Consider the following 16,371-nt stretch of genomic DNA (forward strand, 5'->3'; position numbering starts at 1 on the left):
GGCTGCAGTGAGACCCCCGAGCGGCGTGCGATCTCCCGATCACCGGCAGCTGCGGTGGTCCGAGCTACTCCCTCCCCCCTTTCCAGGCCGGCTGAGAGTATTGGAGAAGCAAGTTTCCCAAGCCGAGGCAGGTGGCACCCCTCTTTAGCGGGCGGCTTCGAGTCTCTGCTTCGAGTCCGCGGATACGAGTCTCAGATAGGAGGGCTATCCAAGCCGCGGAAGCCCCCCCCCTACGGGAGGCTTCCTGGTCCGGTGGGGAATACCCCAGGCCCGCTGCGGCCCGCAACCAGCCACAGGGTCCCCTCAAGCCGCGGCAGCTGACGCCCCCACCACGCGCGGCCCCTGAACCAATGGAGAGATTTGGATCCGAAAGCCCCAGGCCACGGAGACCGGTGACTGGGGGAGACCCATTCCAAACACTTGAGACAAACGTGTGCCACGTGCGCCACGTACTGGGCAAGATAAGAAAAACAGATCCCAGAGATTTCACAGAAAAATCTTACAACCTTGCTGGGTCCAACACCCAGAGAAATCTGAATAAATGCCCAGATGCCAGCAGCAGAAGATAACTGTCCACGCTCAAAAGATTGAGAATATGGCCCAGTCAAAGGAACAAACCAATAGCTCAAATGAGACACAAGAGCTGAGACAACTAATCCTGAATATACGAACAGAAATGGAAAACCTCTTCAAAAATGAAATTGATAAATTGAGGGAGGACATGAAGAGGACATGGGCTGAACATAAAGAAGAAATAGAAAAACTGAAAAAACAAATCGCAGAACTTATGGAAGTGAAGGATAAAGTAGCAAACATAGAAAAAATAATGGATAGTTACAATGATAGATTTAAAGAGACAGAAGATAGAATTAGTGATTTGGAGGATGGAACATCTGAATTCCAAAAAGAAACAGAAACTATAGGGAAAAGAATGGAGAAATTTGAACAGGGTATCAGGGAACTCAAGGACAATATGAACCGCACAAATATACGTGTTGTGGGTGTCCCAGAAGGAGAAGAGAAGGGAAAAGGAGGAGAAAAACTAATGGAAGAAATTTTCACTGAAAATTTCCCAACTCTTATGAAAGACCTAAATTTACAGATCCAAGAAGTGCAGCGCACCCCAAAGAGATTAGACCCAAATAGGCGTTCTCCAAGACACTTACTAGTTAGAATGTCAGAGGTCAATGAGAAAGAGAGGATCTTGAAAGCAGCAAGAGAAAAACAATCCATCACATACAAGGGAAACCCAATAAGACTATGTGTAGATTTCTCAGCAGAAACCATGGAAGCTAGAAGACAGTGGGATGATATATTTAAAATACTAAAAGAGAAAAACTGCCAACCAAGACTCCTATATCCAGCAAAATTATCCTTCAAAAATGAGGGAGAAATTAAAACATTCTCAGACAAAAAGTCACTGAAAGAATTCGTGACCAAGAGACCAGCTCTGCAAGAAATACTAAAGGGAGCATTAGAGTCAGATACAAAAAGACAGAAGAGAGAGATATGGAAAAGAGTGTAGAAAGAAGGAAAATCAGATATGATATATATAATACAAAAGGCAAAATGTTAGAGGAAAATATTATCCAAACAGTAATAACACTAAATGTCAATGGACTGAATTCCCCAATCAAAAGACATAGATTGGCAGAATGGATTAAAAAACAGGATCCTTCTATATGCTGTCTACAGGAAACACATCTTAGACCCAAAGATAAACATAGGTTGAAAGTGAAAGGGTGGGAAAAGATATTTCATGCAAATAACAACCAGAAAAGAGCAGGAGTGGCTATACTAATATCCAACAAATTAGACTTCAAATGTAAAGCAGTTAAAAGAGACAAAGAAGGACACTATATACTAATAAAAGGAACAATTAAACAAGAAGACCTAACAATCATAAATATTTACGCACCGAACCAGAATGCCCCAAAATACGTGAGGAATACACTGCAAACACTGAAAAAGGAAATAGACTCATATACTATAATAGTTGGAGACTTCAACTCACCACTCTCATCAAGGGACAGAACATCTAGACAGAAGATCAACAAAGAAATAGAGAATCTGAATATTACTATAAATGAACTAGACTTAATAGACATTTATAGGACATTACATCCCACAACAGCAGGATACACCTTTTTCTCAAGTGCTCATGGATCATTCTCAAAAATAGACCATATGCTGGGTCACAAAGCAAGTCTTAACAAATTTAAAAAGATTGAAATCTTACACAACACTTTCTCGGACCATAAAGGAATGATGTTGGAAATCAATAATAGGCAGAGTGCCAGAAAATTCACAAATACATGGAGGCTCAACAACACACTCCTAAACAACGAGTGGGTCAAAGAAGAAATTGCTAGAGAAATTAGCAAATACCTCGAGGCGAATGAAAATGAAAACACAACATATCAAAACTTATGGGACGCAGCAAAGGCAGTGCTAAGAGGGAAATTTATTGCTCTAAATGCCTATATCAGAAAAGAAGAAAAGGCAAAAATTCATGAATTAACTATCCATTTGGAAGAACTGGAGAAAGAACAGCAAGCTAACCCCAAAGCAAGCAAAAGGAAAGAAATAACAAAGATTAGAGCACAAATAAATGAAATTGAAAACATGAAAACAATAGAGAAAATCAATAAGGCCAGAAGTTGGTTCTATGAGAAAATCAATAAGATTGATGGGCCCTTAGCAAGATTGACAAAAAGAAGAAGAGAGAGGATGCAAATAAATAAGATCAGAAATGGAAGAGGAGACATAACTACTGACCTCACAGAAATAAAGGAGGTAATAACAGGATACTATGAACAACTTTACGCTAATAAATACAACAATTTAGAGGAAATGGACGGGTTCCTGGAAAGACATGAACAACCAACTTTGACTCAAGAAGAGATAGATGATATCAACAAACCAATCACAAGTAAAGAAATCGAAGCAGTCATTCAAAAGCTTCCTAAAAAGAAAAGTCCAGGACCAGACGGCTTCACATGTGAATTCTATCAAACATTCCAGAAAGAATTAGTACCAACTCTCCTCAAACTCTTCAAAAAAATCGAAGTGGAGGGAAAACTACCTAACTCATTCTATGAAGCCAACATTACCCTCATACCAAAACCAGGCAAAGATATTACAAGAAAAGAAAACTACAGGCCGATCTCTCTAATGAATATTGATGCAAAAATCCTCAATAAAATTCTAGCAAATCGTATCCAACAACACATTAAAAGAATTATTCATCATGACCAAGTAGGATTAATCCCAGGTATGCAAGGATGGTTCAATATAAGAAAATCAATTAATGTAATACACCATATCAACAAATTAAAGCAGAAAAATCACATGATCATCTCAATTGATGCAGAGAAGGCATTTGACAAGATTCAACATCCTTTCCTGTTGAAAACACTTCAAAGGATAGGAATACAAGGGAACTTCCTTAAAATGATAGAGGGAATATATGAAAAACCCACAGCTAATATCATCCTTAATGGGGAAAAATTGAAAACGTTCCCCCTAAGATCAGGAACAAGACAAGGATGTCCACTATCACCACTATTATTCAACATTGTGTTGGAGGTTCTAGCCAGAGCAATTAGACAAGAAAAAGAAATACAAGGCATCAAAATTGGAAAGGAAGAAGTAAAACTATCACTGTTTGCAGACGATATGATACTATACGTCGAAAACCCAGAAAAATCCACAACAAAACTACTAGAGCTAATAAATGAGTACAGCAAAGTAGCAGGTTACAAGATCAACATTCAAAAATCTGTAGCATTTCTATACACTAGCAATGAACAAGCGGAGGGGGAAATCAAGAAACGAATCCCATTTACAATTGCAACTAAAAGAATAAAATACCTAGGAATAAATTTAACTAAAGAGACAAAAGACCTATACAAAGAAAACTACAAAAAACTGCTAAAAGAAATCACAGAAGACCTAAACAGATGGAAGGGCATACCGTGTTCATGGATTGGAAGACTAAATATAGTTAAGATGTCAATCCTACCTAAATTGATTTACAGATTCAATGCAATACCAATCAAAATCCCAACAGCTTATTTTTCAGAAATAGAAAAACCAATAAGCAAATTTATCTGGAAGGGCAGGGTGCCCCGAATTGCTAAAAACATCTTGAGGAAAAAAAACGAAGCTGGAGGTCTTGCGCTGCCAGACTTTAAGGCATATTATGAAGCCACAGTGGTCAAAACAGCATGGTATTGGCATAAAGATAGATATATCGACCAATGGAATCGAATAGAGTGCTCAGATATAGACCCTCTCATCTATGGTCATTTGATCTTTGATAAGGGAGTCAAGCCAACTCACCTGGGACAGAACAGTCTCTTCAATAAATGGTGCCTAGAGAACTGGATATCCATATGCAAAAGAATGAAAGAAGACCCATATCTCACACCCTATACAAAAGTTAACTCAAAATGGATCAAAGATCTAAACATTAGGTCTAAGACCATAGAACAGTTAGAGGAAAATGTAGGGAGATATCTTATGAATCTTACAATTGGAGGCGGTTTTATGGACCTTACACCTAAAGCAAGAGCACTGAAGAAGGAAATAAATAAATGGGAACTCCTCAAAATTAAACACTTTTGTGCATCAAAGAACTTCATCAAGAAAGTAGAAAGACAGCCTACACAATGGGAATCAATATTTGGAAACGACATATCAGATAAAGGTCTAGTATCCAGAATTTATAATGAGATTGTTCAACCCAACAACAAAAAGATAGCCAACCCAATTACAAAATGGGAAAAAGACTTGAATAGACACCTCTCAGAAGAGGAAATACAAATGGCCAAAAGACACATGAAGAGATGCTCAATGTCCCTGGCCATTAGAGAAATGCAAATCAAAACCACAATGAGATATCATCTCACACCCACCAGAATGGCCATTATCAACAAAACAGAAAATGACAAGTGCTGGAGAGGATGCGGAGAAAGAGGCACACTTATCCACTGTTGGTGGGAATGTCAAATGGTGCAACCACTGTGGAAAGCAGTTTGGCGGTTCCTCAAAAAGCTGAATATAGAATTGCCATACGATCCAGCAATACCATTGCTGGGAATCTACTCAAAGGAATTAAGGGCAAAAACTCAAACAGACATTTGCACACCAATGTTTATAGCAGCGTTATTTACAATTGCAAAGAGATGGAAACAGCCAAAATGTCCATCAACAGACGAGTGGCTAAACAAACTGTGGTATATACGTACGATGGAATATTATGCAGCGTTAAGACAGGATAAACTTATGAAACATGTAATAACATGGATGGACCTAGAAAACATTATGCTGAGTGAGTCTAGCCAAAAGCTAAAAGACAAATACTGTATGGTCCCAATGATGTGAATCGACACTCGAGAATAAACTTGGAATATGTCATTGGTAACAGAGTTCAGCAGGAGTTAGAAACAGGGTAAGATAATGGGTAATCGGAGCTGATGGAATACAGATGGTGCAATAGGACTAGATACAAAAACTCAAAAATGGACAGTACAATAATAACTAATTGTAAAGTAATCATGTTAAAATACTGAACGAAGCTACATCCGAGCTATAGGTTTTTGTTTTGTTTTGTTTTGTTTGTTTTGTTCTTATTATTATTACTTTTATTTTTTTTCTCTATATTAACATTCTATATCTTTTTCTGTTATAATGCTAGTTCTTCTAAACCGATGCAAATGTACTAAGAAACGATGATCATGCATCTATGTGATGATGTTAAGAATTACTGATTGCATATGTAGAATGGTATGACGTCTAAAAAAAAAAAAAAAAAATGGTCAGCACAATACTGCCTAATTGTAATGTAATTATCTTGGAACGCTGAATGAAGCTGCATCTGATCTATAGTTTTTTTGTTTGTTTGTTTTGTTTATTTTTCTCTTATATATTTTTGTACTTTTTATTTTTATTTGTGTTTTCTCTCTGTGTTATCACTTTATTTCTTTTTCTCTTGTAGTGCTATTTCTTTCTCTAAATCGATGCATATGTACTGAGAAATGATGACCATACACCTATGTGATGATATTAAGAATTACTGATTGCATATGTAGAATGGATTGATTTCTATTGTTGTGTTAGTTAATTTTTTTAATTAATAAAAAAAAAAAAAGAAAATACAAAGATTTATGCACAAAAATAGTCAGAGTTCTTATAACAAAAATCCTAGAAGAATCTCAAAGTCCAATAACAGAGGAAAGGTAAGATAGGGTGCATACAAATGATAAAACACTCTGCTGGTATTTTAAAAGACTTTCACAAAGAGTATTTGGTAGCAAGGAAAATTGTGTCCTAAGGTTAAATAAAAAAACAAGACCTAAAAATGTATACACCAACTGATTCAGCCACATTAAAAAATGCACAAAAAAAATAAAATTAGAAGATACACGCTAAATTTAACAATGGACTGAGTAGATGAATTATATTGAAAAAAATTAACTGCGGTGGGGAGGTATAAGGAGTATGCTGGAGTTCTCTATATGGGGCTTATATACTTTTGCAACTATCCTGTAAGTGTGAACTTATTTCACAACAAAGTTGTTTTTAATTACATAGTTAAATTATCTGGCAGCAGTCTATCAGATGAACTGAAACAGAAAAAGACTGGAGAGAGGAAGACTATTTAGGTCACAGCCATAGCTGCAGGATAAGGGAAACTAGAATTTTCTCGGGCACTTAGAATGGCACAGCACTATGCTTGGTATATTGCACATATATTCTCTTCTAATTTACACAATAACCCTTATATAATAGTAATAATTACAGAACCATTTGTTGAGCACTTTCTATGAGCTAGACATGTACATTATTTCACTTAAATTTTAATTCACACAATAATCCTATGTTGTAGGAATAACTCCAGATTCATTGATGAGAAAACAAAGGTTTATATAAAAATTCCAAAGGTCTGTAGTTAACGAGTAATGGAAATGGGATGAGGATAACAGTAGTAGGACCAGAAGAATGGTATTTTGACAAATGATGTATGTTTGGAGGGAGAAGGAAGGAAAGAAAAGCAAGAAAAAAAATAAAAGAAGATGCAAAAATGAACCCCAACAACAATAAGCACACCTGGCACCCAGATTTTGGTTTCTAATACCCTTCTCCACTAAAAGGAACCAGAGTTACTTAGCTGACTCCAGAACTAAAGCAGGAAATATAAAAAATAACCCTAGAGCATCTTGTAGTGCCAGAAAGAAAAGAAGCCTACATCACTGGGATTACATCAAAGAGGCACTGGAGCCAACTGAAAGAACTTCCAATGGTCTAAGCTGGAACATTTTGCGCAACAATATAAAACAGTATTGAACTGCTGTGCAAACCTGCCTTGTTCTTCAAAAGCTGCTAGCAAATTCTGCTTAGGCCTAGTATCTTTTTAAGGAAAATAAAAATATTTCTTATGACTTGTTTTTAATGTAGGAGAATATTAACAAGGACGATGCCTTTGGTCTCCTTTTTTTCCTTTTAGTGTTTTTTTGGTATATGACTTATAAGCATCAAATTTTTTGTTTAAGTCTCATGTCTCTTGCTAAAGAAAAGGTAAGATCTAGATGTGGTTTGTTACCCAATGTGCAAAAAAGTATTTATATGAGTTCATGCTGATATAAATGATTGAGTAAATAAATAAATGGGGAGAAGAAACAAATCTCCTATGCAGAAGAATTCCAAATAATTTATGCATTCTGTCCCCAAGGAAGGAGAGCATAAATCCCCAACCCTTAAGAGCAGGCTGTGCATAGGGATTACTTTCCAAAGAGTACAATGTGGAAAGGGGGGAAAAAGAGTAACTTTATAGTAGAGAAACCTTAGAAACATTGTCTCAGTCAGGTGATCATGATCAATATCAACAATGAAAAGTCACTGTGATACTAGGGACCCTTGACAGGCTATGATGAAAATACACTTTGTCTTTGTGGTTTCCTTTCCAAAAACCCTGTCTAATCATGAGAAAATCATCAGAACAAATTCCAATAGAGGGGTATCCTACAAAATAACTAACCAGTACTCCTCAAAACTGTCAGAGTCAGCAAAACCAAAGAAAATCTAAGCCTAGCCTAAGGAGACATGTAAATATAATACGGTATTCTGGATGGGATCCTGGAACAGAACAAAAGACATTAGGTAAAAACTAAAATCTGAATAAGCTATGGATTTTAGTTAATAATAATGTATCAGTATTAGTTCTTCATTAATTGTAACAACTGTCACACTAATATAAGATACTAATAACAGGGGAAACTGGGTATGAGGTATAAGGGTACTCTGTACCATCTTCTCAATTTTTCTATAAATCTACAACTGTTTTAAAAAAATAAAGTCAATTTAAAATTTTTTAAAATAGAAATGATGCAGGGGGTACAAGAGTAGTTCAGTGGTACGAGTTCTCACCTGCCATGAAGGAGACCCAGGTTCAATTCCCAGTCCATGCGTTTGCCAAACAAACAAGCAAAATAAACAAACAAACAAAAAATAAATTCAACAAATGGTGCTGCAATAATGGGATACTCACATGGAAAAATAATTAAATGTGACCCCACCATACATACAGCTTACAAACAAACAAACAAACAAACAAAGAAATGATGCAAATAGTTGATCGTGGAATGGCTACAACAATGGTGTCTTTAACAGAAGTAAGGAAGAAAAAACTGATTTTCACAGTGGTCAGGTTGGGTTTGAGGTATGACAATACATCAGAGTGCAAGATTCACCAAGTAATTAGAAAACAGCACTAGCAACTTAGAAGAAAGGTGGGTGCGAGAAATATACACTGCAAAGAGTTAAGAAACAAACTGTCAAAATTAATATACCAAGTGGGTATCTGATATTCAAGAAATCTAGCTATGGACAGGAAAGAAATGATGATAGGCCTTGATTTTTCAGTAAAATAGAAAGGGAGAGCATCTGCCACAAATGGGAGAATTAAAAGAGAGGGTCTTCATTCCAGCTAACCCTCAAGAACACCTAGGGTAATACAGAAGATTCCACAAGGGTTCCATGCACTAGAGTAACTTTCCAGAAACCTACAACCTCCAGATGGGTCCCTAGTCCAGGTAAGTCCTGGATCCTAGCCAGGCCTCCCCAGAACACCAGATAGTTCTATCTTCCTACCCCATATTAGTGAAGACCCTTCCAATAGCAAAAATCTAGAACTGCCATAGCCCAAAGAACCCGAAGGAGAGGCATGGAAAGATCAAAGGTGATGGTGGAATTACACATTGAAGATAGGACTTAACAAATGACTATGAATGCTGAATTTATTAAGTTGATATCTTCTAGTCTCCAGTATTTTAGAACAGCTATAAGTAAAAACCTAAAATTGTGAAATTGTAACCCCTGTCAAATTCTGAAATATGTTCTACAACTAATTGTGGTGCTATGCTCTGAAATTTATAGCTTTTTTTTTGTATATATGTTATTTTTCACAAAAAAAGTCGATTGTAATGATAAAGTATTTAAGCCCTTTAGCCTCCTATATTCTGGAGCAGCTAGAAGGAAAAATATGAGAGGATCGTATGGTAGCCCATGACAAACTCTGTCTTGAAACTATGTGTTGAAGAGTGCCTCGACAACTACTGCTTTTTTATTTCTTTGTTTTGTATATATGTTATACTATACAATAAAAAAAAGTTAAAAGAGAGAGAGAGAGAGAGAGAGAGAGAGAGAGAGAGAGAGAGAGAGAGAGAGAGAGAGTGTCACAGAGAGCTGGAAAAGGTTGAAGAAAATAGCCAAGAGAGAATGCAAGGAAATCAGGCCAAAGAATTGGAGAGAAGCCATGATCTGCTACCATTAACTTATACTTTATCTGCCAGCTTCTATGCTTTTTGTTTAGTGATGTGTTGGTCAAGAAAACAGCTAATGGGTATAGTTCAAGATAACCTAAGTCAATAATAGTTGTACAACATTGTGAGTATACTTAATAACAGTGGATTGAAAACTTAAAGAAGAGTCTATCCAGGAAACAAAAACAACTGATTGCATGGGTATTCTGAGAAAAATGAACACAGGCTATTGGATTGCTGATAAGCAGCACCTGGTAATAAAACTGGCTTAGGTCAAGTAGAGATGGCCTGTCGGAATGTACAAGTATACCATAATACTCCAATGTATATCTGCTCCCCACTTCATAAGACCTCCTGCCCCAGGGTAAAATGGAAACTTAATGTCAGGTAATAAGAAAATTTCCTCATTTGCTTCCATGTTCACCTGTTATGAACTTCCCCTTTCCATTCCCTCAGTGGAGCTGCTTTTTATTTTCTCATTCATGAATCACTCAATAAAGCTGTGAGATTCTAACTTGCATGAAAACTTTTTTTTTTAACCATTTTACCATATTAAAAAAAAAATGCTTTCACCCCACCTCTCGCTACCGGCAGAACCTGCCTCTGGGACCCTGAGCCATCACCCTCCCTGAGCACGATGCCCCCCAAAAAGGGAGGTGATGGAATTAAACCACCCCCAATCATTGAAAGATTTGGAACATCACTGAAAATTGGTATTCTTACATCGCCAAATGTTGGGAAATCCACCTTCTTCGATGTATTAACCAAATAGTCAAGACTTCAGCAGAACACTTCCCATTCTGTACTACTGATCCTAGCGAGAGCAGAGTACCTATGCCATAATAAAGGTTTGACTTTCTTTGCCAGTACCACAAACCTGCAAGCAAAATTTCTCCTTTCTAAATACAGTGAATATTGTTGGCATTATTGAAAGGAGCTCACAATGTGCAGGGGCTGGGAAATGCTTTTTTCTTTTTAATTAAAAAAAAATCAATTTATTGATCCTTTACCATACAAAATTTATTCAAATTACACCCCTCTAAAGTGGTAATAAGATCACAGCTACAGAACAGGTCATCATAGTGCCTGTGATGGAATCTTTCATCTACAACATGCTTTTGAAGATGATGCTACCATACATGTTGAAGATTTCTATTCAAGATATAGAAATAATACATGAAGAGCTTCAGGTTAAAGATGAGGAAATGATTGGGCCCATTACAGATAAACTAGAAAAGGTGACTGTGAGAGGAGGAGATAAGAAACTAAAACCAGAATATAACATATTCTGTAAAGTCAAATCCTGGGTTATAGATCAAAAGAAACCTGTTTGCTTCTTTCATGAGTGTAATGACAAAGAGATTGAAGTGTTGAATAAACACTTATTTCTGACTTCAAAACCAATGGTCTACTTGGTTAATCTTTCTGAAAAAGACTACATTAGATGTATGTAACAGTTGATAAAAATTAAAGAGTGTGTAGACAAGTATGACCCAGGTGGCTTGGTCATTCCTTTAGTGGGGCCTTGGAACACAAGTTGCAAGAACAGAGAATTGAAGAGAGACAGAAGTATCTGGAAGTGAGTATGACACAAAGCACTTTGCAAAGATTATTAAGGCTGGGTTTGCAACACTTCAACTAGAGTACTTTTTCACTCAGGCCCAGATGAAGTATGCGCATGGACCATCAGAAAAGGAATGAAGGCTTCCCAGGCTGCAGGAAAGATTCACACAGATTTTGAAAATGGATTCATTATCAAATAATGAAGTAATGAAAGTAATGGCTGAAGTAATGAAATAAGATTTTAAAGAGGAAGATTCTGAATATGAAGTTAAGGTTACTGTAAAGTACAGACAAAGCAGAAATTATATCATTGAAGATGGAGAAAATATCTTCAAATTTATTACACCTCAACAACCAAAGAAGAAATACATTTTAGTTACTGCTCAGATTAGCATGCAATTCCCAAAAGACATGTGTATTATTATTTTTAAGTTAAAATTTCTGAAAACTGAAGGGACAAAACAAAAGTCAGGGGATGGGGATCTTCTACAAACAAAATTATTTTTATTTGTTTTAAAACTAAAATTCTGTGCACCTCCAATGAAATGCAAGTTCAATAAATGTAAGCAGCTTTGTTTTTTCACGTGATTAAGAACCTACTCCAAGTTGTAGAAGCTTTTCAGGAACCATATTACTTTCATGATACTCCATTAATCTTTATTATGTATGCCAAACCTGACACATTTGACAGTGAGGACAATGTGGCTTGCTCCTTTTTGAATATACAGATAATGCTTTTACAGTACTCCAGGTGTGTTTACACTCAATAAAACATTTGACAATACCACACACACAAAAAAAAGATAAGAGAAGTGCTTGCTTAGTATAAAAGATAAAAAAAAAATGAAGAATGCAATAAGGGTAGTAACTGAGTAGCTGGTGACAGAGGTCTACCTGGGCAACATCAAAGGTGCCATAGAGGTGCTGGTAGACTTGGTGAACTAGGAAGGGTCAGGAACCAAAGAACATAAGGAGAGCAAAAAGCTGGTTCTGTGGGTGTGACTGGTAAGGAAGTTAAAGTAAAGTGATGGGGAGCATCTGAAGGGGAAGCAGTATCATAGTGAGCAGGTTGTAGTTATTCTGACGTGTAGCTGGTTTGAAATAGAAAGTCAGTGATGATATGCTAAGAAACTATGAGATCAGAGTACTCCAAAGGTAATGGAGCAGGATGAAACAGAATGGAGAAAAAAATATGATGTAAAAGGTCTGGGACCCTGTGGGCAGTAGATGGCATTCAGGTTTTAGAGAAAATGCTATCATTGTATGGCAGTACATTTCATGAGGATTACAGTGACAGTGGTGGATCAGTGGTCTGGAAATAGAAAAGGAGAGCAGTCTGATTTCTTCTCCTGTTCCACAGAATAGAAGATACCTCCAGGTAAGGGCAAGATGTGATACCCGAATTTTCATTAAGTCAAGATAAACAAGGCAGTTAAGGATAAAGAGAAGTGAACTGGACAACAAGCCGTAATTTCAAAGCACACATTAAAAGGAGCTAGTTGATAAAGGACCTACGGTGTAAAAAGTAGGAGAGATGTTATATCACTTTGTGGAGAAGTAGCAGAGCCCTGGTTGTCATTAGGAACACAGAAGTGGATTCAGGGTAAGGAACATGGAGAGCAGCAGCACAAGAAACACAGCTGGCACGTGAGTGTACCACAACAAACGCAGTGTCACTTCTATGGAAAACTACACATACACAATGAGAGTTACAAAAATATTAACACCTTCCACTTGCACAGCATTTTACAAATTGTTTTCACATATACTATCTTATTTGATCCTCACTGGGTAATTCTATGCACATTTTTCTACAATGAGACAATTAGAATGGTGCAAAACGGTGACAACAATCTTAATTCTGTTTACAACACATAAACTTCAAATGTATAGACACTTCAGCAACTCAGGCAACTAGACTGGAAAAAATCTCTAGCCAGAAAGAACAGTGGGTTTTATCAATATGTCAAAGGACTTAGGAGAAAGGCCATTAGATGCCTTCCTGTTAATCTTCTCCCACCTTCGATCCCCTCAACCCTTTTTGCCACCACCAAAGAAGGGAGAGAAGGATGGCACTATGAAGGAGAAAAACCAATCTGAGTTACACCAGATTCATCTTCCTTTCACACCTCTGGACCTCCCGAACAATGAAGATAAAGGAGAGAGTGGAAAAAGCACTATGTAGCAATAAGGTCTTCAGCAGATACAGTTTCCAGGAAGAGTTAAAATGAGAGGTGGAGTAGGGCAAAAAGCAAGCTTTGCTAAAATACGGGGGAGGGGAAGAGGGGCAGTGCAGGAATTGGAGGGAAGTGAGAATGCAGGAGTCCCCAAGGCTCGAGACCAAGAGATATGGGTGCTCTGACTGCTAAAGAAAAGCCAAGGGCCCATGGGGGCCCTTGAGCAGGGAACAGTATTTAAGGACCCCAGGGTTTAGATGACCGGAAGCAGAGACCCCCAAACACAAGACCAGAAGGGGGCGCAGGTGACACCCCCGTAGGAGAGAATGAATGGGAAGGCGGTCCGGGGGGCGGGGCAAAGGAGGGGCCCCGGGATGGGCGGGGCATAGACCCCTTTGCAAGTCCGAACCCCTGTCCCGAGAGCCCGGGGAGAAGTGGCTCTGCGCCTGCCGCACTCACCGCCGGTCTCGTCAGTTACATAGGGAGTCGCCATCTTGAAAACGCAAACCACTTCCGGCGTGAACGGGCTCGGGGCCCGCCCCTCCCCACCGGAAGTGTAGTCCTGATGGTAGCAAGCCACCATTTTAGTCTTAAAGGGAGAGAGCACCATTTCATGGCCCCGGCTTGTAAGGGTTGGAAAAGGGGAACAGAAGCTGAAGAAGCCGCGGGCTTTTATTGCCACGGATACCATTATTGAGTGCCTGCGTTTAAAGCAGTCCTTGGGGGTGCCAAGAGAAGTTCCGAACCACAGCCCCTATCCTCACGAGCACTCCTCGTCCATCCAGGACCTGCGGGGAAAAGGGCGCAAGGTCCCCGCACCCGGAAAGGGGGGAGGGGCTGACAAATGAAGAAAGTAAGAAAATTCAGGCCCTAGCCTGCACTCGGGTCAGCAGCTGGGGTAGTGGTGAGGCGGAGCGGAGCAGGCAAACTCCAAGAACCCCCTGGGGTGCACAAATGTTGGTGGGGCGAAGGGGGGACCCCAACTAATCCTCCCTAAGAAGCTGAAGAGGTCGAAATCGCGTGTCGATTGCTCTCGGTCGCCTAGCTCAACCCTCCGCCAGAGACTCGCGAGAGGGGCGTGCGGGGCAGAAGGCGCTGCCAGTCGATCACCTGTCCCCGCAGTTTCGGGGTTGCCGGCGGCTTCCATGGCCGAGGAGACGGCGAGCCGGGTTGCGCTGGCAGCCAAGTGACGAAGGCACGAGTTTGACCCGACCTCTGATCCCAGGAGTCTTCTCTGCTTGAACCACAGGGTCAGAGGGCAGGGTGAAGACTTCTGGGCAGACCCAATTAGTATGCTAATTAACCTTGACCTGGTCTCGGAGCAATAGGGATAGAAGGCGGGGCAATTCGTCAATAATCTGGGCCTGTGCAGTCGCTCCATTTGCAGTCCTGCCCTGCCCTGCGCCTCCCTATTCTTAAGGCGAACCGAAATGTTCTCCCCCCACTCCCTCCCTTCAGCAGCTGTTGTTCCTTCAGGGCTAAGTCCTGTTAAACTCGTTTCCCCTTGAGCCTGGGAGGGGCCGGTTGCTAGTTCCTCTCCTCAGGTGCTGGCTCAGCCCTCTTCCACTCCCACATTGCTCTTATCAACACTTTTAACCTTCCTCCAAATTCTCCACTTTGGGCTTAGGTTTACATCCAACAGTAGGTACCCCTGGAACAAGAGATGGGGGAATGGGGGAAGTACTAGTGACCACCTCCAACACTAGGCTGCATGTTCAATTAAAAACAAAACAGCAGTGGCTGGCTAAGAAATTTTTAATACTTTGAAATTAAACCCAGAAGTTTTCTGGAACCATGGCTTGCGTTCCTTTACACGCTCCACCTCCATGATTTCCACCAGTGACCCAACTCAGAAGATCTCAAAAAAGGTCTCATTTAAAAACAGATTTCCATATTATTCATAATTATTGGAAGTGTTCAGACACTACCCTGCCCCCTGTAGCATCATGTCCTTAGTATTGTTACATTACTAATAAAGGTGAAATTGTAAGATGAAGCCTCTAAAAACTAATGGGAGGACGATGGCCCGTGGATTTCCAAGACGGCGGTAACAATAGATGTGGATTCCCCTGAGCCGGTACTAACAGCGGCAAGGGCAAGAAGTACTTTGAAGTGAAAAAGTGGAATGCCATAACCCTCTGGGTCTGGGATATTGTGGTTGACAACTGTGCCATCTGCAGGAATCACATTATGGATCTTTGCATAGAGTATCAAGCTAACCAAGCCTCAGCTACTTCGGAAGAGTGCTGTCTTGGGAGTGTGTAATTATGCTTTCCACTTCCACTGCATCTCTTGCTGGCTCAAAAAGCAGCTGGAGTATCTGCTGGACAACTGAGAATAAGAATTTCAAAAGTATAGGTACTAGAAAAAGAAAATTCTTCCATCACACTCAACTATGTTGTTATTCATTTAATGACTTGCCCTTCTGTTAATGAGAAATTAGATAGAACCATGTCTTTTCTGCTTTGTCTCATCAGTTTGCTCTTCATACAGCCAGGGTGTATACTGGGTCAAATAAAGTCAGGTTGGATTCTGAAAAAAAAGGAAGAACACAACTAGTGGGATGCGTTGGTCTTGATTACTACCTGAGGAGGGGTGTCTGTAGCCTCATGGGTCTTGCTGAAGAAGGAATCCTAAAAGTGGCTCCTGTTGACTACCTGACCCTCATCTTCAGGCCCCCACCTTAACCCCAGACATCCTGCCTCAGCTCTGGGGTTGACAGGAAGTGAAACTCAATTGTCTGCCTAGCAGCCTTGCTTGGAACCCAGCCCTGGGCCCCGGATATGCCCCACCCCCCCACCCTGAGG

General features: G+C 39.6%; 1 protein-coding gene and 2 pseudogenes across 2 annotated transcripts in view; 2 read left to right on the forward strand and 1 right to left on the reverse strand.

Moving 5' to 3' along the window:
• Window positions 1-14,999, reverse strand: part of PYM1 (PYM1 exon junction complex associated factor) — a 30,062-nt gene extending 15,063 nt beyond the window's left edge. Inside the window, exon 1 of one of the 2 annotated variants that reach the window (XM_077110979.1) lies at window positions 14,024-14,656. In XM_077110979.1, coding sequence (XP_076967094.1) covers window positions 14,024-14,255 — 232 coding nt within the window. In that variant the 5' untranslated portion in view covers window positions 14,256-14,656. The other variant, XM_077110980.1, reaches the window with a different exon arrangement.
• LOC143690283 (obg-like ATPase 1 pseudogene) lies at window positions 11,030-12,769 on the forward strand (annotated as a pseudogene).
• Window positions 15,000-15,510: 511 nt separating the features above from the next.
• LOC143690648 (E3 ubiquitin-protein ligase RBX1 pseudogene) lies at window positions 15,511-15,929 on the forward strand (annotated as a pseudogene).
• The last annotated feature ends 442 nt before the right edge of the window (window positions 15,930-16,371 follow it).

The sequence above is a fragment of the Tamandua tetradactyla genome, chromosome 7 (assembly GCF_023851605.1).
Source record: "Tamandua tetradactyla isolate mTamTet1 chromosome 7, mTamTet1.pri, whole genome shotgun sequence".
NCBI lineage: Eukaryota > Metazoa > Chordata > Mammalia > Pilosa > Myrmecophagidae > Tamandua > Tamandua tetradactyla.